General features: G+C 37.7%; 1 protein-coding gene across 1 annotated transcript; it reads left to right on the top strand.

Moving 5' to 3' along the window:
• Nucleotides 1-204: 204 nt before the first annotated feature.
• On the top strand, nt 205-25,698 carry LOC107190157 (myosin light chain kinase, smooth muscle-like). Its single transcript, XM_015578909.1, has 23 exons — nt 205-392; nt 828-1,076; nt 1,487-1,619; nt 8,894-9,062; nt 9,136-9,181; nt 9,653-9,788; nt 10,100-10,256; nt 10,562-10,690; nt 11,043-11,390; nt 11,896-12,067; nt 12,314-12,467; nt 12,561-12,687; nt 12,992-13,192; nt 13,368-13,537; nt 13,919-14,839; nt 15,415-15,577; nt 19,491-19,832; nt 20,373-20,667; nt 20,888-21,029; nt 21,361-21,560; nt 21,851-22,003; nt 22,379-22,502; nt 24,712-25,698. Exons 1-23 carry the CDS (start codon nt 205-207, stop codon nt 24,742-24,744), a joined length of 4,752 nt encoding a protein of 1,583 aa, XP_015434395.1. The 3' UTR covers nt 24,745-25,698.
• The last annotated feature ends 217 nt before the right edge of the window (nt 25,699-25,915 follow it).

The raw sequence follows: 25,915 nt of genomic DNA on the forward strand, positions 1-25,915 counted from the left end.
TATCCGTTGATCACATGAATGTCACATATGAAGAAAAAAAATTTGGAATCACACGACTTTCATAAAAAAAAACAATTGAATTGGTTGTCGTTGATATTGACGAGTATATTTCTACTTGAAGATCGTCACGTAGTCTGGAACAACGATTCGAACTTCCACACGTTGGAGATCATTCAATCCACCCTGGAGGATTCAGGCTGTTACATGGCGACAGCAAGGAATGCTAATGGATCTGTGTCCTGCCGTTGTGTCCTCGTGGTGGACAAGGGAATTCGTGCTTACATAGCACCGGAATTCCTGTGCGGCCTCGATGCCGCGTACACAGTGAAATCGGGTGGCGATCTACGAATGACGGCTCAAATAGAGGCGTATCCCAGCGTCGGTATCGTATGGTAATATATACTTAATAAAAAGAACATAGCAAAGTCATTCATTTGATTAGATCGTTTTGAAGATACAAATTTTGCAAACACATATTTTAATCTGCATTTTAGAACTTTCTTCTGCGTGTAAAAATCTCTTTTTCGGCCTCGTATAATTTATCAGTAAAATTACGAAATCTCCACAGAAAACATCCGAACGTAAAAACTTGAATAGAATGAAAAAGAATTGAACGGAGTTACATGGATTACTATACGATATTCCTATAAAATTTAGAAAAAAGTCGTAGTGGAGAAATGTATAATGCAGGGTTAAACGAGCTTCACACTAAGACATTTTTCTCTTCTCGCCTAGAACAAATCTACAGCCTGGCTTAGTTATTAAAATATTTAGTTTTCAAATCGTCAGGTGAATAACTGATAGAATTATATCAATTGTTTGCTTAGGCACCGTGACGGAATCCGACTTCGACCCAGCAGAAGAGCAGTAATGACCCTGAACCATGATGGTACCGTTGAACTGTCGTTGGGTAAGGTGACTGCAAGGGATGCTGGTGTTTACATTTGCACCGCCACCAATGAAGTAGGTCGAACCGAAACTTCTACGAAAGTGTCCATTATTGGCGCTGAAACTCAGGACGACGAGATGTCGATCGAAGGAGCGCCCACCATCACAGTCGCAACGCCTGATATTCCGTAAGTTTATTTAATTATTTATTGGAATATTAATAATCATTGGAAAAAGAAATTAATGGACTAGCATTTGTAATAAATAAAAGGAAGGGTAAACACTGACTACTATCACTGAAGTAATTTACAGAGAGAGATCTAGCAATCTAGGTAGACAAAACAGTATTAAATCTGTAAAACATAAATTCTTCGCACTGAAAATCAAAACATAAATCGCAGTCGATGTGAAATAAATTATAAGAATCCGTGGTAAACTCTTTTTTAAGTGCCGTAATTAAATACGTATAATAAAATGACCAAATGACGCGACCATACTTAAAATGAGACATAAAAAAAACTAAGATCAATAAAAGTACATTTAATAATATGTCAATTTGATTAATCGCCTTAATAACTTCATCTGATTGTGTTCGCAGGTATTCGAAGGAGCCTCTTTTTATCACAAAACCTTTGTCCACCGAAGCGGTCGAAGGCGACACTGTCATCATATTGTGCGAGGTGGTCGGTGATCCCAAACCGGAAGTAATGTGGCTCCGCGACTTTCTCAAGGTAACGGATCTTTTTCTTTCGCTCTATTATCGACTTGTATTTGCTATACTATGTTAGAACTGATGCAGCTTTTATTGATAATATACTATTATCGAGATCCTCTAAAAACCTGCAAAGTTTTACAAAAATCACAATTTCAGGGTTACCTAACTTTCTTCATGAGTGTCAAACAATTCGGTACACTAAACATGCTTAAAATCCACCATCTAGCCATACGATTGTTTCACACGGCATCCACTTATGTTTCCAAACCATATGATCGAGTTTTAATCGTCAGAAATTATAATTGATACAAAATAAATACCCCAGAATTTCGCAATACAATAAATCTTCGATGAGTGTTCGAAGGCTTCTCGGCACTAAGCATTAAATATTTCATAAATGAATGTCCATGTGCGACTGAAACAAATATCATTAGCTTCAAAATTCTAAGTTCTATCACTATATGTTCAACCTTATTGAAAAGCCAGTATACCCGGGGACTTCTTCTTGTCAATACCGAGGAGTCTTCGAACAGTTATCAAGGATTTACTGTGCCCCACGTGTGGCGTCATGAAACCGGCGGCGGCGCCGGCCGATCAAATCGGCACGACGTGTTCACAGTTCCACCAGCACGTTCCGAGTTCCCGGTGACAATTTGTCATCGTTACAGCGGCGACTCGCGTGACGAAATGGGACGAGCGCCGAAAGAAAAGCCGCGACACGCCGTAAACGAAGCCTCCGGTCGAGTCGACCTAGCGGGTGGCTGATCGCGTACGGAACGCCAGCAAAAAGAAAGGAAATATTGCGCAACCGGTGAAATGACGTGTCCCTAATGCCGTCTTGATCCATGATGTGGGTCAAGGTGATTGCGAAAAAGAAATGACAACGTAACATACCGCATTATGCCCGTAAATGGGCGAACCATTATATGCGTCGGGTGGAGGGGGGAGGCATTGATATTGGACGGCTCTTTAAAAGGTAACAGTATGTTACATACGTGAGGTTAGACACCCGGAGCCAAGAGAAAGAGAAAAATTTATTTCGCAATCGGTGGATAGGCCAATCGATAATGGCGAGATTTGTACGGGCGGAAATATCACCCTAGTAGCATTAATGGTTGGCCAACGGTATTCAACAGTTGGAAGTTAGTTGGGATATAGTTAGTGTTTTTGCCTACGAATTCCCAAAAAAAAGGGCCTTCGATGAAAAAGTTATGACAATTTGCCAATATAAAAACAAATGATTATCCAATGTTTGGCCTACAATTATTATAGTTGGTTAATTAACAAGAAATTTACAATGATAATACAACATTAGTCAACCCACAGTTTTCGAACATTTAAATATAGTCTGGAAGATGTCAGAAACGTTGCCAGAACCAAAAACTTGTTATTATATTTCAAATTGATTTTTGTTTTGTTTTACAGTTTTCGAACATTTAAATATAGTCTGTAAGACGTCAGAAACGTTGCCAGAACCAAAAACTTGTTATTATATTTCAAATTGATTTTTGTTTTGTTTTCTGTTTTATGAATATACTCGTAATTTGTTACTGTCGCGCAACATATTTGACATTTGAAATTTTGTGAAATATTTTGTTTTGTAATTTAAAATACTGTGGTAACGAATCGGTAAATTGATTAGTTTCGAGCACGAAATGAATGAAAATAAACAGTAAGAAAAAATCAAAATTGCGAGTACGGTTGTACTCGCTTATTAATATAAAATCGAAAAGGAAACCGGAAATGATCGATGACCGGAAAAACGTGCGTATATGGACGTCCGCGTCGACCGAGGATATCTGCATTATCGAAAAGAGTGTACATACAGAAGAAGGCTCCCCACTTTTCCTGACGAACTCGGCTTTCTTCGTCGATGGATCGGTACTGCAAAAGTACTGGCGGGCAAAACAGTCGTCGCGTGTCTTTGGCGAACGAACAGGCCGCTACATCGTCCTCCAACCGATCCCTCGCGATCCTCGGTGACATGGACATTTCCTATTCCGGTTATTGCGAATACACTCACGAAAAGTTCTGATTCAAGCAGTGATAATCGTTGTTTCTTGAACCCGTTCACCACCGTATCACGACATTGGATATATTCGATGTGGGATTCGGAAATGTAAGCAAAAGTATTATTATTACATCTACCGATTTTGTTTTTATATTGGTCTCAAACGACGGATGATTGTGCAGAATATTGTTTTCGCAGAGGTTTACATACACGTGTTTGAAACACAAATTTACTTGTTGTGTTGCAAATTTTATAATTTAAAAATAAATAGAGAATTTTATAATAAAACTCGTTTTCCAATGCGCTTCCTTTCGGCCATCTTAAATTGGTTAAACATGGCAACGAGAAGCTTTAACTCATTGGCAAGAGTGTATCGAAGTAGATGGATCTTATTTTAAGTATGAATATATGTTTTGAAGTAAGTCATAATCGTTCAAACTCTACAATTTGAAAACGAAATTTATAATGCAACAATTTGTATTGATATTATTTGATTTTTATTTAATAATCGTTTACAATTCTTCTTGTGGTTGAATTTTCCATCTATGTCGATTAATAACTTTTTATACAAATTAAGTTTCACTCTCAAAAATTCCAATCCTCATTTTTTAATATTCTAAAAATGACAATAGGCCTCTTTTACATTATTATTTTTATCCTTGTGTGTATATACAGGTTTCGAATATTGTATAAAAAATTTTTTATTACCATTGTGTTTGTTTAATAATCTAATAGTGGAATTAAATTTTCAGGAAAATCTTAATTTTTTTTAAATGAATTTTATATTTTAATAGCATACACCCTGCTGTGCATCCAATAGGCGAATTTCAGTAATTTATAGTACTACTCAGCCACTTAGAAAACATAAGTATATACAAAAAATCACATTAAACACTAAGCTCCGCCACCACCTCGAACGTGTCATACGATAAGAATGGCTTACCATATAAAGTTTTGTTTTGTATTCATCCATTCTATTATCTCGAAACTTATCTTTCATATGAACACCTTCGTCGAACTCATAGTTATTTATATTACATTAACATTTATTATGATTGTTTAAGACATTTCATATGAGTTAATTTTTTAATTACTTCTAGTTATTTCTACATTTTCCTCAAGAAGTGAACTGTATAGTGAAATGCCCGTGAAGGAGTAATAACACTAAAGTAACAATTATTTAAAATTTGAAAAAAAAAAAATGAGGATATAGCCCTATTTTCCCCCTTTATGGAAATACGTTCAAAAATATGGACACTTTAAAATTGGCCGTATGAAAATTAATTAAAGATAACGCTCCATTTACAAAATCTATGTACAATAATATTTTTCTCTTTCTTTAATTATCAGTTCTGGCCCATACTTTTGGCCAGTATTTCTCTTCTGAAGACGCACCAGAATCGAAACCCAATTACCCCGATTCTTTTCGACGCGTGAAAATCGCTCGAGCCGCATTATTGACATATCATCGATCTTCCAATCGGGATCTAAGATCTGCAAAGCCGTGATCTCCGCGATATGAGTCACCCGGCGGTTTTCAACGGCGCTCGTTAGGACATTCATCGAAGCGGCCGATACTTAAGCGCTAATGTCAGCGCCTGTTCGCCGTAAAGCTGACCGAGTCCGAGTTTCCTCTCTCGTCCGAGCCCCCGTCCGATCGGTGGAGACGCCGTGTTGCGAACGTGTCGCTTGTCGAACCCGCCAAATACGTCCAAGTTTGTTTTCACGCAGCTGCGGCTGCTAAATGAGGAAAAAATCGCGTCGACTTCGCGCGCAGTGACTCCCGTTGCATGAAAACTCAAGATCATTTGGACGTTGATACTTTCATTCTGCTTCCTATCAATTAAACGAGCCCGTTCATTAGCTAAAATTTAATTAGAAAAATTTATTTTTAATGTCGAACGTTCAGCTCCGTGTAAGTGATTTGGCAAGAAAATTTAAAGAAATTTCAAATGTCCCTCATGACGTTCCATTTAAATATATAGGGAAAAGTAATTAACCACTTGATGGCAAACAAATTGGAAGAGTAACATAAGAGAACTGAAACAGGGGTAATTGTTCGCATGAAAATAAATTAAAATTAATAAATGTTTGTTTCAAGAAGTTCTGTTTTGGGAAAATAACTTTGAGAATTAATATTTTGTGTATACAAAAGTATTGACTATTGTATTTATTTTGTTCTGTCGATGGGAGAACTCAATTTCTCACCTGAAAGAACTGTTGAAGGTAATAGGAACTCCACAATAAATTAAATTAATTAATTTGTCATACTAATCAGGTTTACTTTTGACTTCTAAAAAAATCGTATAAATATACGATTCTCCGAGAATCGATCAGAAATCGTCGCGTGGTGGTGAAATCATTATTTGGTCCAAAGAAATATAATAAATACTATTTTAAAAAAAGCATGTCGCTGGAAATCTTTCTGTTCACGGCGTCTGTAAATGTTATGTCGAACAGATTTTTTTTTCGTGCGAGCAATCAGCTCCACGGGAGTAAATATAGATCGATATACGATGACATTGCAAGAAGTCCTTGCGGCAGCGCGGCTTTGCTTCGGTTTATGGCGCCTCTCGCCCGTAACGGGAAGTGTCGTCCGCATAAATTTCATCGTAGGCGAACAGTTCTGGATCGTGACAGGTGAAAGACAGATGGGTCTCAGAAGGTCCATTATGTCACGAATCGAGTCGAGGCATTAGAGATCCTGAAAACTTCATCCGCGGTGCCCGTGCCTGCCAATTAACCCTTTGCTTACTCGAAAAGTATTTTAGCCATAAGGAACTAGCAGCTCGTAGCTTTTCTTCCACGTAAGAAACTAGAACCACGACAAAATTATTTTTAAATAAATATATAAAGATATAATATACAGAAGTATGTTAAATACAGTAAAGGACAAAAATTGGATCGAGTTTCAGAAATTTTTATTTTATTTCGATCCCACTGAAATCCCTGTGAGAAGAAAGAAGTTTCAATTTTTAACCCAATCTTTATAAATTACTTCATGAAATGACATTTTATATGAAAATACGCAATCCAATCATAAGGTACAGGATATCAAATATTATTATCTACCAAAGTGTAAAAATAAAAAATAATTGTAGAAACTGTTTTCAATAATTGCTTAAATTAAAATTTTAATTTGAAATTCTGGTAATTTATAACGTTTATAACAACAATTCAATAGTAACAGATACAGGCAACTTTATGATGTTTGTATATGTCCGAAACAATTGACTGTAAATTAATAAGCAATTGAGACTCCCGTATTCGATGAACAATCTAGCCTTTCTTCCCAACGACCTTAATTTCCGAGGGTTTAAACGAAGGCGTGTCTGGCAGATGGACCTGCAATTAGTAATGAAAAACTGTAATATGCGTTGGCACTCGTGTCATACGAACAACGAGATCAGTCTGAGGCGATCTGTTCAACTTTCGCTCCCTATATGGACTAGAGCCCCGTCGAAGACGTTTCTCATCTCACTTTTATCAATGTCCTTCCTTCTCTCGTCACCTCTCCCTATCTATCTAGAACACATTGCACTCAGCATTCACCCCAACCCACTCTAAATAAACTCCTCGTTATCTATTATTACCGATTAGAAAACAAACGAAACCAAAAAAATAGCTAAAATAAATCGTCATTAATAGATGAGAGTTAATTTCAATCTGGAAATATAATAGAATATTACACTCAATAACTCGATGTTGATTGTAAATAAATTTCTTGTTATCAACATGTTTAATACTATTTACGTTATTATTAATGTAGTAAAGACTCTAGTGTAAAATTCCGACCCGTTTTTATTTTTAGATACTATGTAGTATCTGGAATTGTGAATTTACATAAACTTCCGCAATCGAGTTATCAATTATTATTAGTTTGAAAAAAAGAGAAAACGAGAAACTAAAGCGGAATCATCACTAATAGATGAGAGTTCTAATCTCGAACTTCAGTAAAAGCTTAAACTCGATAACCCCGTGTTATCAATTATTTGAAGAAAATGAGAAACGAAAAAGCTAAAGTGTAATCGTCATTAATAGATCGGAGCTAGTTTTAATCTCGAAATTTTAACGAAAGATTAATCACCAGGCTACTCGAATGACTCAAGGATACAAGTATAATAAAAATGACGGTGTCAATTGTTGAACCGCAAAATGATGACCTCAATGTGGGCGTGAGAGTCACGGAAATACCGGTATTCGGGTCGAGGTCGTGCTTCGAGATCAGCTCCCGTTAGCAGGGTAAACCTTTCGGACTTTAAACTTCGCAGCGTTTCACTTTTCTTCCTCCGTGGAGAGTCGCGACGGGTCTCGATCTCTTTTCTTTTTCTTTTTTACGCACGCACTCGGGTTACGTGTTATTGTTGTCAGCGATAAAAGTTGCGTTCACGCAACGCAACATCTCGAAGCTCACTGGAATTTTTCGATAAGAACGGCGAAACACGGGAGATCAAGAGGGTTCTCCGGTGGCGGTGCATGCCACTTGAGCTACTCAGGCTTTCAAAAATATTACACACGTCACGGATGATCCACTTTTTGACAGACCCTGACTTACGAGTTTCACTTGGTCGGTCGTGGTTTTATTCCATGCGTGTTAGTTGACGTTTATTGCTCTATGAATAATTGGACCAAGTCACACAGAAACCTAGTAACCCTCAAAATGACAAAAAATTAGTTAAACATAATTTTGTGATTTTTATATTGCAAAAAATTACCAACCTATGGAACAACTCTTGTATTATACAATGTTAAAACTATCGAGGCATAGGAAATTAAAATTAAGTATAGAAAAGTTAGAATAATATTAATTATACTATTCACTGTCAGATAAACCATTTAAAAAAATTGCAAGACAACAATAAGAAATAAGACAGCCGAGTGGTGATTCTATGAGAAAAATAAGTCGAAAAGAAAGAATAAATTTTCTTCGTTTCACATTTTATTTTCGAGGACATCGTTAGTAAGTAGAAACGGAATGTAAAGATCAGACGCGCTAGCCAGGTCCTATTCAATTGCACGCGTAACCAGCAGATATAATAAATGAAAAAAATGTTCTTCTCTCTATTCGACATATTGTACACAATTTTAAGGACACCCTGTATGAAAATTAATTACATTGAAAGGATTAATTTCAAGACCCATATTGATTAGACATTTTTTACTCCTCTCGGTGAATAGAATAATCCTCTAAAATCGGAGAGATTCTTTTCTTTTATCACTCTGTGCATAACAAATTCATCGAATACACAGATTAATAACACTATAATTAATGTTCATAGCCCGATTACTACCGGGACGCGCCCCACTTCCGTTTGGTCGGCGAAGGACCACAATACCGACTGGAGATACCATACGCGAAACTCGATTTTACTGGAACGTATTCCGTGATAGCGCGCAACTGCCATGGGGATGCGAAGGCTGTGATTTCTTTGCAGATCTACGCGAAAGGTAAGTTGTCCCTCGGCCTAAACGAACGATCAACTATTCGACAGTTTAATTAGACGAAGAAACGCGATTTTAGGTCAAGGCAAAGAGGAAAAAATGAAGAAATCGGGGGTCACTCACGGGTAAGTGGTATCACGATTATTTGCATCGATATTGATGTTTTGACAGCACGATTTAAGAAGTTTACCATTTACGTAACAACAACGTACCGTTACGGACCCAATTCCGGATCACTTCCCAGATAGCACATCACGCCTAATGACGCCTTGAAGACGGCTTAAAGGCGCTTTAGACTTAAATTAATCGTAAAATGGGGTCTATCTGGGTTAAGAGCAATTTTTGATCACCTAAATCATATATCCGTATCTCACTCTGAGCTATCAAATTGTACGTATAAATTTCAAAATCGTTAATAACTAGTTAGTCATTTTTTGGGAAACGAACTTTAATTATAATAAACTTATTATATGTTGTTTATATACTACAGTGATCAGGAATTGGGTTCTGATCAGGAAAAGGGTCCGTGACGGTACTTTCACGCGTGTATTGATACTGGACGCTGATATTGGTACGCGTTTATTTTTTATTGACAGAAAAGTGCTAACTTTACCGGAGATCACGAGGGAACTGCGGGACCTCAGGTGTTGCGACGGCGACGCCGTCACCCTTGAGTGTAAAGTTCACGCCACACCTGAGGCACCTTTGGTGCGATGGGAACGCGGAGGAAAGGTGAGTGTTAACAACCGGTTACTTAAAACTTTTAGACACAACTTTTCGGTATTGTCGCAAGTTCTTGCATGTTTTCATACAGGTTGCATCTAAAGGAATAAAATTGAAAAACAATTTGTCATCTCACAGTGTAATAAGAAGATATTTAAAACAAAATTTAAAAATACAACGTTCTGAGCTAGTTACTATGTTTTGCATACTTTTATACAGGTTTTCATATTAGCAAAAAATGTTGATAGTCAACCTGTTAAAATACAGTAAAAACAATACCTCAAATTTCCATTGAACATTCGTACGTGTGTTATATAAAGATTCTTCCCATGGATGGCGACTTTTCCGTGGATTTCGACGGAGAAACCGCTCGTTTGAGCATCCAACATGTCTACCCGGAGGACGAGGGCGAGTACACCTGTGTCGTTTACAACGACCTTGGAAAAGCGTTCACGTCGGCGTGCCTGGTAGTGGATGGTAATTTTCTATATAAATTATGTCTACCTAAACACGACGGACAGGATTACAGGAAAATCAACAACGCGAATACTTGGACACTTCGTCTCGAATGTTTTTTTTTTTCAATTACCACCGTGCTTTTGATGCAAATCTCGTTTACATCCCACTTCGTATGGTTTAATTATAAAAATTTTGTGATAAGGAACCTGATTTCTTCCTACACTTACACCTCAGGCAACGTATAACCGCGTCCGAATGAGAAGTAACTGCGTAAATGTGGCAGATAGACTTCTTTCGTGGAATTTATCGTTTTCCACTTTTAGTGCCCGAAGGAAAGGAGAATACTTTGAGCCAAAGATTGACAAGGCCCGCGGCCCTATTGTCGGCGGGATCGACGCCGAGATCGACGCCACGATCGACGCCGATCAGAAGTTTGTCGCCGGCAGTTTCGCGTAAGTATATGCTTAATTGGAATACAATAAAAGATTAGTGGTTTAGTGTTATCTCAAACAGCAATTGTCCAATTAGAAATCAAATTGTAAGGACAGTTAAATCGAAGTATTAACACTAGGTACTATCTTTACTATACATATTAGTATATTATGAATATAATAATAGTAGACTATAATTATTGTTATGGAATTCTTTATTGCCAACAAAATAAAATATAGAACAATAAAGCGAGAACAAACCTATCTAAATATGTGAGTTAATTGCAAGATGCAGCATGATAGATTACATTTAAATATATCTGTAACATAACAATGTCGATAATAAATCTATTACTATCGAACTTGTTCACAGATGGTCGAGAACTGAGGTCCCCGCAACTCCTGCCGCGATGTAGATCGACGTCAAGACGACCAAAAATCAGTCCACCGAAATTTTACGCGGTTCCACACAATCGAGTGGTCGAGGAAGGTGAAACCGTGCGATTCCAATGCGCTGTGGTCGGCCATCCTACACCGTGGGTAAAATGGGACAAAAATGGCTTAGCCGTTACGCCTACCGCGAGGATCTCCATAAAGGAACGGGACGACGTGAAGATATTGGAAATCGTCGAAGTCACCCAAGAGGACGCCGGATTGTACAGGGTGATCGTGGAGAACGACTACGGCCGTATCGAAGCTAGTGCCCGCTTGGAAGTGATAAGTACGTACATATATAGTTTATAATCTCTAAGAAGTTTTGCAACACTAATAATCCCAGGTTTTAGTATTATTAATCTGTTTAAAACTTTGAAATTAGTCCATGATTTATTGATGAAAATAAATTATTCATTAAGCTACAGTAACACCTCGATGAGTGTTCGAAGGTTCCTCGGCACTGAACAATAAATATTTCATAAACTAATGGTCATATGCAGCTGAAACAAATATCATTGGCTTGGGAATTCCAAGCTCTATCACTGTGCTAAATCTTCTTGTCAGTGCCAAGGAATCTTCGAACACTCATCTAGGATTTACTGTACTTAGAAGTTTCTCTAAAAAGGAAATTAAAGAATGTAGTCGCATAAGAAGGTCAAAAGTGTCTTTGCACCGAATTGGACTGTCGATTGAAGAAATCTTACCAAGAAAAGACAATTCGTGCCAATGTTCATCCACGGTTAAAAATATGATTGAATGTTATAATGCTCGATATAATTCCGTTTCAAAAGATCGTCAACTACTTGGCCTGGTCTCCCGGACGATCAGAACCAGAAGCGCGTCTCCTCGAACATACCCATCCTTTGGTCGAAGCCTATTGGACACAACAACCAGAATAAATGGGCGACTGCAACTTGGATGCGGCATCAGAGGATCGCCCAGTCCGACACCAACGTGGTTCAGGTAACGCGGAACTAAAGTTGTTGCATTACATTTAGTAAAATCTTGAACGAAAACATAAATCTTTGTACAGTTCACGGTTTTTAAATTAGACAGTAAAAGCTTGATATTTGCATTGACATCCACGATCTCGTCGTGACCATTTTAAAATGAACAATAGGAATTACAATTTCTGATGTGTTCCCAGTGGTTTCCTTGTCGAGACTGTTTTCTTTCGTTTTAATAAATTCCAAATGACTGATTTTCTAGAAATGGACGACCGTTGGAACGATCGAGTCGAATAAAAAGGTACATCGACGGCAATACCGCGAAAATCGAAATTTCAAAAGTGAAAGCGAGCGACGCCGGTGTATACACTTGCGTGGCAACGAACGTCCTTGGTTCCACCAAGAATACGTGTCAGGCAAGCATCCTAGTCATATGCTAATATGTACTGTGTTATTGTTATTCAATGTGAAATTGTCTCATCTTTCATTCATCCAATTGTCTGCTACAGGTGACCGTTCTTGACCCCCACGATCCGTCCACTTGCGACAAGGATCCCCCAAGGTTCCTCCAGTCTCTCCCTGAAGAGTCGATCGTCATGGAAGGACATTGTTATGAGCTTCAATCGCGACTCACGGGTACCGTACAACAAATAATTCTAAAATTTTGAAAGACTATTGATAATAATTTGAATAAACAACATAGTACGTTGTTCTATAGGTTGGTAATCGTCCATGTTAATTGACATCTCGAAATGTCTATACATATATCCAGAAACCTCATTAACCCATTTAACCCAGACACGTCTCTTTTCCTTTTTTTGTATTAAACAATTACAGGCACAGAGTTTATACAACAACCTAACACTAAAATTAAAATTAAGTACAAAATAGAAATCTAGCATTGTAAATTTTTAAGGTACATTTAATGTGTACAATTTAGGTACTCCACCCTTCGCGGTTGTTTGGTCCAAGGACGGTCGTGAGGTACCTGACAACGATTACTGCAAACACGTGACATATGGTGACGGTGGAATCGCTCTTAGATTGTCTAACGTGTCTCCACAAGATGCTGGAGAATACACTTGCCTAGTTCGCAACAGTTTTGGGGAGGCTTCTTGTAAAGGTCTCTTTGCTGTTCAAGGTAGGCGTTCGCTCAGAGAAACTCGTCTAACACTAGTCTAACAGGACCTGTATTGTTCGATATGTAAGCTAGAGAGAAACAAAATTAAAATCGACATAAACTCCGTAGTTTAATAAGATTATTTGAAGTACAGACATTGTGATAACAAATTAAGACATTCTGTCCTTATGAATAGATTACAAGGGTGTTCCCAAACTAGCACCGCAGTTCACGAAAACTCCAGTATCGGTTATCACATCGAAGGGAGAGACTGCGTGCTTCTGTGCTCGAGTGCAATGTGGAAAGCCCATGGAAGTCACGTGGACGATCAATGGAAAAGACGTTAAAGAAAATTTACGATGCAAGGTCAGTTCAACAATTTCATAAAATTATTTACCACCCTATCACAGACCCTCAAGTTTGGCAATTTTCACCGATTTTTACGAAAACGACCATCACAAAAGAATTTTAATCTCAGCAACTATCAAAGATAAGAACGTGATTCATCTTTCGTTTTGATCGTAAAAGATCGTTCTTTATAGAGAATTATTTGTTTTGTACGTAAAATTATGTTTGTAATGCTAAAATATTAAAAATATTTTTGTTTTGCTTCGATCCCTAGTAAATTACTTTGGCCTGTGAATACAGGGACTCATACATGATTCTCTAATTATTTCGAACGGTATATTTATCACAAATCAATCGTAAATCACACTGACAATTTCCTTTATTTCTGAAAAACAAAAGGTTGAAAAGGACGATAACGTAAGCATCCTGAGGATACACAATGTGTCAGCTCGGGACACCGGTGAGGTTCGATGCACAGCATCCGTGGTTGGAAAGGGTCCGTCGATCAGTTGTACAGCGGAATTACGATTGAAACGGTTCCATCACCATTCGGAGGACTCGACATCACCGTACAACAACGTCTACGCAGAAATCAAAAAGAGTGCCAATTGCGCTCGCAGTAATTCTCTGAGGAAAACGGCCAGAAATGTTCCTCGATCGCCTCGGCATCAACGTTACGAGTCACCAATGCGCGCTAGATCGTCTTCGTTGCCTTTGAAATCCACTCCAAACACCCAACAGTCTCCTTCGCCGATAAAAAGGAACGTTCCACCGAGTCCGTTGCTCGGCTCGAGAAGAATACTCGAAAATAAATCAAATGGAAGGAAAGATCTAGCTCGAAAACAGACAGACAATAACGTAGCTCGTTTAGTGAGGAACTCGAACGATCGAAAGATCTCGTCTTCCGATGACGAGGATGTGAATGTCGCGAATGAAACGTTGTCTTCGACAGCATCGAACGAAACTAGTTCGGAACTAGTAAAGGATCAGAAAAAATGTTTGCAGAAGATATCACTGAGTCCTGATCCGTGTAAGACTGAGAAAAATTCGAAAGAAATTCGGGATAATTCGAATAAGTATGACAATACGCCTATAATATGCATGGAATGTGCTCCAGTTTCGGAAATACCGGATGATCCTTCGAAGAAGGACGATGACGTCGAGACGAAGGAGGAGAAAGTTAACGACGCGCCGTTGGAATTTATCGCGGCCGCTATTGTAAAGGTACCAGCTGACGTCACGGTCTTCAGAGGAAACAGGGTGGTCCTCCGGGCCAGCTATTGTGGGTATCCGGAACCACAGGTGAAATGGCTTCGAGCGGTAAATATTGCTTAAATACTTACAGTCGTTGTCAAAAGTATTCCTACGCCCTTTAAAACGGAACAACTTTTTTAAAATTGCTCCAAATGACTTGAGTTCTTCTGTGAAGACATTAGTTTAATAAATGATGTGTAAAAAAAAATTGAAAAAGTTGCAATTGGTTGGAATCGCGAAGTAAATAGTAAAGGTCGTTTTTTACAATTTTTTAATCTGAGGCTGTAATGAAAATTTATTAAATACGTATCGAAGATTTATGTTAGTTATACATATACATACTGAAACTTTCATTGAAATCGGCTAATACAGAAACGAGTAACTGTTTTACAATGATTGGTAGTATTCCACTTTTTCACTGTGTATAATATTTCAGAAGAAAAAATGTGTTTGACCTTGACTCTATGACTTCAAAAGGACTTGACTCTATTAATACGATTTCTACGTTGGACAAAGAAACGTCTGTTCTTGCGGAATTAGTCTGCAAATTTTCGTCAATGATAATCTGATCGATATATGTATTTAGTGATCGCAATATAATCATTAAATTCTAGTTTATATTTCTTGCTTTTTTCTTGAAGGGTCGCGAGCTGGTTGCAGGCAAAAAAACTGCTATCACTTATGGCGGTGGTGTCTCTTGCTTAATATCGGATGACGTTACCGCCGACAACGCTGGAAAGTACGAAGTATCCGTGGAAAACAGATTGGGAAAGGACAGACGGTGCTTCAGCGTTGCTGTTGAAGGTACTGTGTCTTATACACAAAATTCAGTGTATGCAATAATCCATGATAGTAACAAATAATGGAATCATTATATGACCCAGTGTACCTGTTATTTAAATTATATTCTCTTAAACACAAGTATTATATTTTTAAGTTAAAATGGTGACCATTTTAAAGAATACCATTTAATACCATCTAAATATATAAAGAAAATTAAAGACGTTTTAACAGTTCCTTAAATATATACTTAAATTCTAATAGCAGAACCGATTAATCTTGCTATGTGCACAAGGCGTGAATTAAATGTTACCATAGATAGCCATTATATAAATGGCTCAAGTAGAGACCGCGCGCTCGTTTAAACAATCTACATAGATACGGGCAACGAACATTGGGGAACCGATTAATGTTTACAGAGCTACGAAACAAGCGGTCTTACATCACGCGCTTGAATTCTCTTGCCTTGATATCGCGCACGTTGGTGAGCATGTGGCATGAACCGTACAGCTGTGCCTTTTCGAGCAAGCAGTATGAAACTAAAAATAGGCTTATGGTATCAAAGAACCCCGGAATCCGATTTCTCGAAGTTAATTAGGAAGAAATTAGTGGATCGCCGCCTAATACGTCGAATTTCTTTCGATCAAATCGCAAAAGTACACGACTTTGTCCTTTAAGTTTCGTGTATGCAATTGTCGTGACCTTTATGGTGCTTGGTACCGTTTCTTTTTAAGAATTATTTTCCTAATAGTTCTTCTAATCAAAACTACCTAAATCTTCAGCTTCAGGGATTGGCAAGCTGCCAAATAAATCGGAAAAAGTTGTGCTTCATAATAAAGAATTTGTTTCAGATTCGGTTATTCTACGACTGTTTGTTAGAAAGTAATAAATTTGCTGCAAAAAAAAAAAACTGTTACGAGAAACGTATTTCGTTCAAACCTACGATTTATCCCATCGCAGGCCTCTATTCTCTCAGATCTCGCGAACGCAATTCGGAACGAGACACCCATTGTTTCACATGCTTAACCGTCGTGTCGCACGGTCCAGTTCCTCTTCTTGTGTACAAGGCAGACGACAGTCTCACGTGACGTATCGCGCAATAATTCCTCCTTCCCGTGTGTCTTCTGCCGCTCCCCCACCCAGCATCTTCGTTCCTCGATCTTCCTCCACCGACGACGAGATCGACTACGCGAACGGTGCAGTGACGAGGAAGCGCGCGTGGAAACCAACGGCGGCAACCGATATTAATTTAGAATGTCGATCAGTATTGCCGAAACGCTTCTGTTTTCACTTTCGTCCGTTGTCTGAGTTCTCGAAGTCTGTGCTCGCGACGTGGTCTCGTGGAAAGGATTGCATTCGAAGATGGGTAACCACCAACTTTATTCTAACGTGTCGAAGCGAATTTCGTCGAGGAGAATTAACAGAAACTGATTCTATTAGCATCGTCGTGGATTGAACAAGAGACGAGGACTTGGTAGAGGCGACAGTGTTTTCGATGACACGTCCCCATTGGTCTTACCATATTACTTCGGAAGTTAATGATATTTATAGTTTCGAATTTTGTTTGTGAATTTTGAACGTTTGTTGGGGACCTAGAAGCATGTTTTTGTTCCTTTAGGGTGAATGCACCCCTTAAATGTGAAATGGTTCCTTGTTGTCTTGTGTATCTTGAAAATTACAGTAGATTTAAAAGAAAATTATAAGAAATATTTAATAGGCTTTTTTATGCTATACAAAACTGTGCAATAAAATTGTCATAATTTGTTATTTAGATAAAGAAGCAAATTAATTTTTAACAATTTCAGTAGACAGTTTTATAGAGCATTAAGCCATTAAATTTTCACTGTAACAATTTTGTTTGTATGTATTATAATTTTCAAGGTATAAGGAAAATAGGAAAATATATATCAACCTTCAAAGGGTGTTTTCACATCGAAGAACCAACAAGCAGCGAAATGAAATTACGTGATACTTCTATTGAGATCCCCTGCAAACCTGCAAAATGTAAAAAAAATTGAATTTTCAAGTTACCCAATGATCTTCAGTTAAAGGCCTATTAACATCTTACTCACCGTTTGTATTAATATGTTTTTTGATATCGGTGATTTTCTATAAGAAGCCAATTAATTTGCCTTCGAATCATGATTAAAAAATAAATTCTACATTATGTTATTAGATCTGTAGCTACGTTCCACGATTGTAATTTACTACTGTGATTGAACTCATTATTAGCAGTCCTTGGCTGTTGATCGTTGGGTCTAAGAAAGCTATTGAGGTAATGTCTTAATAAATAATTCAATCGCAGTAGCAAACTAAGATCGTGAAACATAGCAACAGTCCTAATAACATAATACAGCAATTTCTTCTTTAATCCTTATTTAAAGGTAAAGTAAGCTTCTTGTAGATAAGCGCTCAAATCATGAAACCTATCATCAGGTTTCCGGTTAGAAATATAAAAAACTTTTACATTAAAAATATAGAAAAAACATATATATGTTAACTAATTCTGCATATTATTTCTCACTCGAACGATGATTAATGATTTATAGGAGGTTTTGAAAGGACCGCGATAACGTGAAACGTCTTTAACCGATTCGAGCTCCGTGTAATTGGGTTCACAATGAAACGTATACACTTTGACAGTTTTTATTTGTAATTTCAAATCGTCCGTTGAACGCTACGCCCTTGAGACATTCTTTGCCGGCGTTTAGAAAAACTGGTCGCGATAGAAATTGACGCAACAGAGGAGCGGCGAGCGCGCCAATTTCTGTTAAGCGGGCTCAGTCGGTGACTGGACTCGTTCGAAAGAGGATTCTCAACAAACCACTCTAATTTGTTGTCAATTTTTGTCGAAACAAATCCTGATCGGGTACACACGATTGTGTAGATTTCTAAAATAATAAAGTGACAAACGCAGATCACGTGAATTTAACAATTCTTTCTGAAAAGTTTACAGTGGGACAACAAATTTCTATACTTCACTGCAGATGCAACACATTTGTGAAAATAATTAAATTACAATTATTATGAATTGTGATCCGATCTTAATCGGCGTTAATTAAAAGTAGTTCGTGCGAACTGTGTGTTATTAATGAGTGAAATCCACTTCGATAACTGATTCCAAGTGGAAAGAAACAATAGAAGAAGTTTATGTAAACAGACGATTCCGTTGCTTATGAGTTGGAACTTAAGTTGTGTTCTATTTACGGAGTTTATTAATGTTTCATTTTTAATGATTTTGGAACTGAATCTCTAAAGAATATATTTAAATGATTCTTACGTTCAATTACGAGCGGCAAAGATTACTAAAGCACTGTACAAAAATACCATTGAAATAATGACAAACAACACTGCTTATCGTGTTATAAAAAGATACCAAGTATTTTGTAAACATTACTGATTAGTGAAGTGTAACCTTTACAAGTCATTTCTATGAAAATAACACGGTGCAGTCTTATATTCTGAAACAGGTGAAATTTCGTTTCTTTTTGATTGTACATAAACTAGAATAGTTAAAAAAAACCTTCCAAAATGTACAGTGTAAAATTTACCCCTTTATCTAATTTCATTCTTATATGTTCAATCATTTATTCTTACCACAATTTGTAAAAAATTACTTATAAAGTGCAGAACGTGTAAAAGCCCAGTAAATGTTTATGCCCAAAATTGTTTTACTTGTTAATGTTTATTTAATACGCTGAACTAAAAATATGGGATATTAAAACATTTAATAATTTATGTTCACCCTAGAAACAATTAAATCTTTCATCCATCATATTTATCTATTATCAAGGGAATAAAAAATTTTCGAATTTTTAGACATTTCTAAATTATAGAAATTAAAACAGAAATTTCTATAATTTAGAAATTTAATCAATTTTAGACGACTTTGACTTACAATACACCTATAAAAAAATTCTCTTAACCGACCTTGCAGGACCACCTGACCCTCCAGCGGGTGTTCCCAGCGTGTACTGTTCCCCGGGCACGACCACCATCAATTGGCGATCGTCACCGTACGACGGCGGCTGTACAGTCACCGGTTATACCGTGGAAATGAATCGGGCCGGTGAAAATACCTGGACGACCGTCGCTGAATCCTGTCACTCGCTGAGTCACACGGTACCAGCACTTGGAACGGACACCGTCGTACCCGGTGAGAGATATCGATTTCGCGTTCGAGCGGAGAACATCCACGGGGTCAGCGAACCGGGAAACGAGTCCGAGTTCGTCAGAATCCCGAAGGAAGGGGAGACGCAGCTTTACGAGGACGAGGAAGGTAAATGAACAAAATAATGATTTATTTGTACAACAAATAATTATTCAATGTGTCTCGTAATATACATTGCTTCAAATAATTGAGGGGTCCAGTTCAAGAGGGAGCTACACCGCAATACATATGTTTAACACGTTCCGTGCCACAGTGAAAAAGGACATACGTAGCCAGACACTCTTTATTCCGGTCTTCCAAATAGATTCCGTCTTTTTGTTAATAGAGGCTGTTGGTCTTGTTTTAAATTACAATTCCGTGTCACATGTACCTTTATTAATTTCAATCGAAACAATGCATACGAAATTATATACAAAAATAATTTGCCGTTTCTCTAGCGAAAATCTTTATTAACACTAGGAACTACCAACGATAAATGAATATCTTTTTCGATCGATCGATAAATATGGCAAACTTTTGAAAATTTACTAATTTCTTTAATGTCATGTTGTATTAAAATTTGTATTTTATCGTACTTTACATATTTGGCACAGGAATTAACAAAAGCCACAATGAAGTATAATTAACTGTGTAATAATGTTTCGAAAGAATTTGAGCCACCATTCGAAGCCAGAGTGGTCGAAATGGAAGACGGACATCTGTTCGCCGATCGGTACGATGTCCTAGAGGAGCTCGGAAAGGGTCGGTACGGTACCGTGAAGAGAGTCACCGAAAAATCCAACGGAACGAGCTTCGCCGCTAAATTCGTCAGGACCATCAAGACTAAAGATCGAGAACAAGTTCGGGAAGAGATACGAATCATGAATATCCTGAGGCATCCAAAGCTTCTTCTTCTTGCCGCTGCTTTCGAGAGTCCCCGAGAGATCATTATGATCACCGAATAGTAAGGATCCTCTAAAATGTGTTAACCCTTAACTGGTGAGATAAAAAATCTTGTTATTTGTTACTTATTACTTATTAGAGATATAGAACAATCGAATAAAAATTAAATATTTGAAATATATCGATTGAGTTTCTCAGACACCACCTAACCAGTTAAGGGTTAAAAATGTTTCGATAATAATAACGAAAATTTAATTGAATTCTATTATCTTCTTCTGTAGCATTTCTGGTGGCGAACTGTTCGAAAGAGTGGTTGCTGATGACTTTACGCTCACTGAAAGAGACAGTATACTGTTTATGACACAGATTTGTGAGGGTGTCGAATATATGCATCAGAATAAAGTGGTCCACCTGGACTTGAAGGTAATAAAAGTTTGCATTAAAATTAATTGGAGATATTGTTTTCTATTTTTTTGCACGATATTTTATAGTTTACTTATACGTCCTACTTTCCGGTATTACCTTCAATACAGTTACATTAATTTCATTATATTTTTAACGTCATTTTATTTTCTTTCATTTTAATATTAAGTATTCGACGTGTACATTTTCTTTTTCTTCTTGGCCTCACGACAAAAATATTTCTGATCAAAACAAAACCTAATAAGAAGGAATTTACTACGTTTAGTACCGAATTTATGTACTTCGTATTAATGTACACTTTATTTAATTTACACACTTTTTTTAATTACAGCCAGAGAATATCATGTGCAGGACGCGAACTTCCCATCAGATCAAGCTGATCGATTTCGGTCTAGCTCAGACTCTGAAACCGGACACTCCGATCAGAGTCCTTTTCGGTACGCCGGAATTCATTCCGCCGGAAATCATAAGTTACGAGCCGATCGGCACGGAGTCAGACATGTGGAGCGTCGGTGTGATTTGCTACGTTCTGTAAGCACTTGTCAAAATTGAAAAAAAAACGTATTTCAATAGTGTGTAGGGTTTGAAACGGTTCCAAAAATAATTGAAAATCACAACATAAGATAAGTATAAGAAATTTTGGTTGGACACAGTAATTTGTAGCCATTTTGGAACTGACATGGAACCTAAAAAAATAACAATTATAGAACTGACATTTAAATCTACACAGTTTTCCGGAATAAAAATCGAAATCGATATTATAACATTTTTCAAGCCTTGGTTATGTGACATTTATGCAAGATTAACACATGATTGTTTAGACTGACCGGTTTGTCGCCGTTTATGGGTGACAACGACGCCGAAACCTTCGCGAACATCACTCGAGCGGATTACGATCTAGAGGACGAAGCATTCGACGCGATATCGAACGACGCTAAGGACTTCATTAGCGGTTTACTCGTCAAACGGAAAGAGTACGTATCCGACAAACTGTTTTACTAGTTTGCTTTGATATCCACGTCAATTCAGAAATAAAGTTGTCTTAACTTCACTTCTAAAGTAAACGTGTATTAATTAAATAAAATAGAATACAAAAATATGATTGAGATAGATTCGTAAGTAAAAAGATCAAATAAAATTGATTGCGTCAAACATGCGACCGATTCAGTATTAAAAAAAAATACATACCAATTAAGATGTGATCTTGAAGAAATTATTCCCCATATTTTATTCATGGGAAATGTATATAAAAAAAATTGAAATTGACATTGTTACAAGTTCCTCAGCGTTATATACTATTTTATAACATTACGTTAATTAATGATAATTAACATAATGATATGTTATAGATTGCGAATGTCGGCAAGACAGTGTTTGGAGCACCCATGGATGGCGCAACACGCGGAAGCTATGAGTAGGATCGCCTTGCCGACAGAAAAATTGAAGAAATTCATCGTACGAAGAAAGTGGCAGGTAAGAATCATTGAAAATCATTTTTCAGTGTTTATTGTTGTTTTCGAGTGTCCTTTTTATACTCACCCGTGTGTCGTATTTTATATCGAAACAACAAAGATGTTTGAGTTGCTGGAGTTGTAAAACAGGCGTCACATAAAATATTCCTAAAACTTTTGATACTAATACAAGCATGTGTTTGATCATGTTTGCGTGCGTGTGCTTTCGTTTGTTGTCGCAGAAAACAGGAAACGCCATTCGTGCATTGGGAAGAATGGCAATTCTTTCGGCGAACAGCCGACGAAGTCCAACGGCGACGGCCGAGTCATCGCCGACAACGGAACCTTCGACGAACCCTATCGAATCTCCGCGATCGATCGACACGGAGACATTACCTTACGATCCAAGAAAATACGTCGCTGAGAACGCGTCGAGCAAAATCGACGCAAGCCCGACTGGTTCCCCCAAAAGGAACGTGTACTCGTTCTGTTACAAGACAGAGGTGAGCCTGTTTCCGGAGGAAACGTTAGACGTTCCACGAAAAACGGAGGCGAACATGTCAACGGACCTTGACGACTCGTGTTTGAAAAACGAACCGCCAAGAAACGTGACGAGATCGTGTTCATGGAAAACTGAGACCGAAGGGACTCGAGAAACTGACACCGTCGAGAAAACCGTGGACCGAACCACCAAGGTCCACTCGGAAGAGTCAGTCCCTCCGACGAGAACAGAGGAAATGGAGATCATCAAGGAGTACGAAACGGAAGAGTCGATTGTAATTAAAGAGGATACGTCGTTTCTGAAAAGTATTCGTTTCGAGGAGAGGAATTTCAATAATAATTTCGATAAGAATGTAAAATATAATGACAAGAAGAACTTCTCGAGTGTTCAGGAAGACGTACTTTCGAAGTTGAAACTCGAAGACGATGGAAATGCTTCTGAATCGTATGGATTCGACTCGACGTCGAACGTTGAGGAACGACATGTTAGCCAGATGGAAATGGTCTTTGAGGTACAAGAGACTGATTCAAAGGAGAAATGGAACCAAGAACCGAATACGTATCCGCAAAAGCCTCGACGAGTCTTCAGGGGTGACTCTAGGGACTCGGGAATAGGAGATTGTACGTCGAATTTGTCTACTTCTCTGCAACATGTGAACGAAATCGGTATCTCGGCGATTAAAGAGGAAGAAGACAATGAGAATAACAACGGTAATGACAAAGATGTTTCGAAGGGGACCGTGCAGTTCGTATGCCGCAAGTCTGTTGACAAAATGGCCGACGCGACAGGAAACGGTCGTGACTCGGCTACTCTGAGTGGTGTGACTAAAACCTCGCGTGAGATTAATCGGCATGAAGGTGTGTTCACTGTGCAGTTTGTTTTAATTGTAGTTGAATTTATGATTTTCGTTAAAAATATGCATGACAAGCCATTTTTAAGTGGGAAGAATCTTTCATCTGGAAATCAGATCATATATTCTTGATCTTCAAAAAATTTATCATAAATGTTCTCGGCCAAAAGTTCTTTCAAAGTAACGAACAAATAATTCTTTTAAGGTAATACCTATCGTTTTATTATGCATAAACTTATAATAACTTCATTAGAAGAACAAGAATAAAGAAATTATTGTTGTAATATTCAATATCTTTTATCATAATATGGTGGGTCTCAGGTCTGGTTGTATAACCTGGCAGGACGCGACTCTATAAGAAGCAATAACTCGAGAAAAAAGAATAAACATTTTTCGGATGATGCTTCGTTTTCGAGATAATTGAATTTGAAAATTTGTGGGATACGCAGACAGTAGAATAGGACTTGGTTAAAGCGTCTGTTCATTGCAGACCGTATCTACTTATTGCCCCATATTCAAACCCAATTCTCTCGTAAACGAAACTTCAAACGAAAAAAAAATGTATTCTTTTTTTTTTTACTTATTCTTTTTTGTAGATTCACTTTTTGTCCAATTGCACTACCCTACCTGAGACACCCTATATAATTTGACCAATACAGTGGCAGAAAGAAAAATACATTCCAAATAATACAATTATCTACGGCGATCAACCAATAATTGCATCGTTATCCCCACCAACCGTAATTTGACGTAATTTCATCAATTTTTCGTACATTGAATTTCACAATAATTTCGTAAAACCACCAAAATGGCGTTCCCCCTTAAGCATAAAGGATTTAATAAAAATATTCAAAATATTATATACCTTCTTAATTACAGTTGCCAGCGATATTGAGGACCCACGGCTACTAATCGGCCGTAATCGAAGTAAATTCGTACCGACCGGAAATGTAAGCCGCACCGCGAAATTGTTCGAAAAGGAAGCGGCGGCGTCGAAGCCGCCATCGAGCATAACACAAATGTCGCAGCGAGCGTATCCAACGGTCCCCGTTCCCGCTGCAAAGCCTCACAACGAAAGGGTACAGAAAGCGTTCGCATTCTGGAATAAATAAATTAGTATAAGAAACGAGGAACCTTAGTCTGTAACACTTTTAAACTCAGTACGATATTTAGGACGGAAACATCGTTTTCGTCTCCAGTTTAAAAGCCCGGTAAATGAGATTATTACAGATACCTCCCTCCCCCTCCACCAACCACCCCTTTTAAATCGTAACCACGCCCCTTAACCCCTTTAAAACCTATTGTGCGACTCCTACCCGTTGCGATGAGGAAAAGTTGCACTTTAGAATAAGCAATGTTACGATCATTAAAAAAAAAAAAAAAAAGGAGTATATATTCGACAATTTTTCTTATCAGCCACGTGTTGTTTGAGACGAATGTTTTTGCGACAACGCCTCGTACGAGTATGATTGCCACGTTGATATGTTTCTTCTTAGTCTTTCTTCTTTTTTTTATGTTTCAATCGAAATTATCCTCGACATTTCGCGATGCAACGTAAGTAAGAGCGATCGAAAATTCGATTTTAATATTAACATTTCGTGTAGATACGTTCAAGAATTTTCGACGTGTTTCGTATAAAATATTCACGACTTTTATCGCGAACGGACGAACGCGGACAAAACGTCGTTCGCCATTTTCGATGCGTGTAAATAGCTGTTCAGTGACATTTTACAAGCGTAACGGTGTAACAATGTACTTATTATCTCACTTCCTTTGCACCTTTTAGTTTTTCTTGCGAACATACGAAAACGATTACGTGTATTATTAGTATAAGTTATACATGAGTAATAAAAGTAATAAAAAATACGTACCCTGACTAATCGTATGCACTACAGTCTGACAGATACTTCGTACCTACACGGTTCTGGGGAGATGAAAATTTTACCATTCGACGTCATACATTCGTGTTCGACAGAATTTTTATGTATTCTAAATATTCAAAGTTTTCAGGTATTTCATCTACAACCTACATCTGTGAAAATATAAATTTAATACTACACAATCAAATAGTAAAAACTTGGTT

Source organism: Dufourea novaeangliae, unplaced genomic scaffold (genome assembly GCF_001272555.1).
Source record: "Dufourea novaeangliae isolate 0120121106 unplaced genomic scaffold, ASM127255v1 scaffold168, whole genome shotgun sequence".
Taxonomy (NCBI): Eukaryota; Metazoa; Arthropoda; class Insecta; order Hymenoptera; family Halictidae; genus Dufourea; species Dufourea novaeangliae.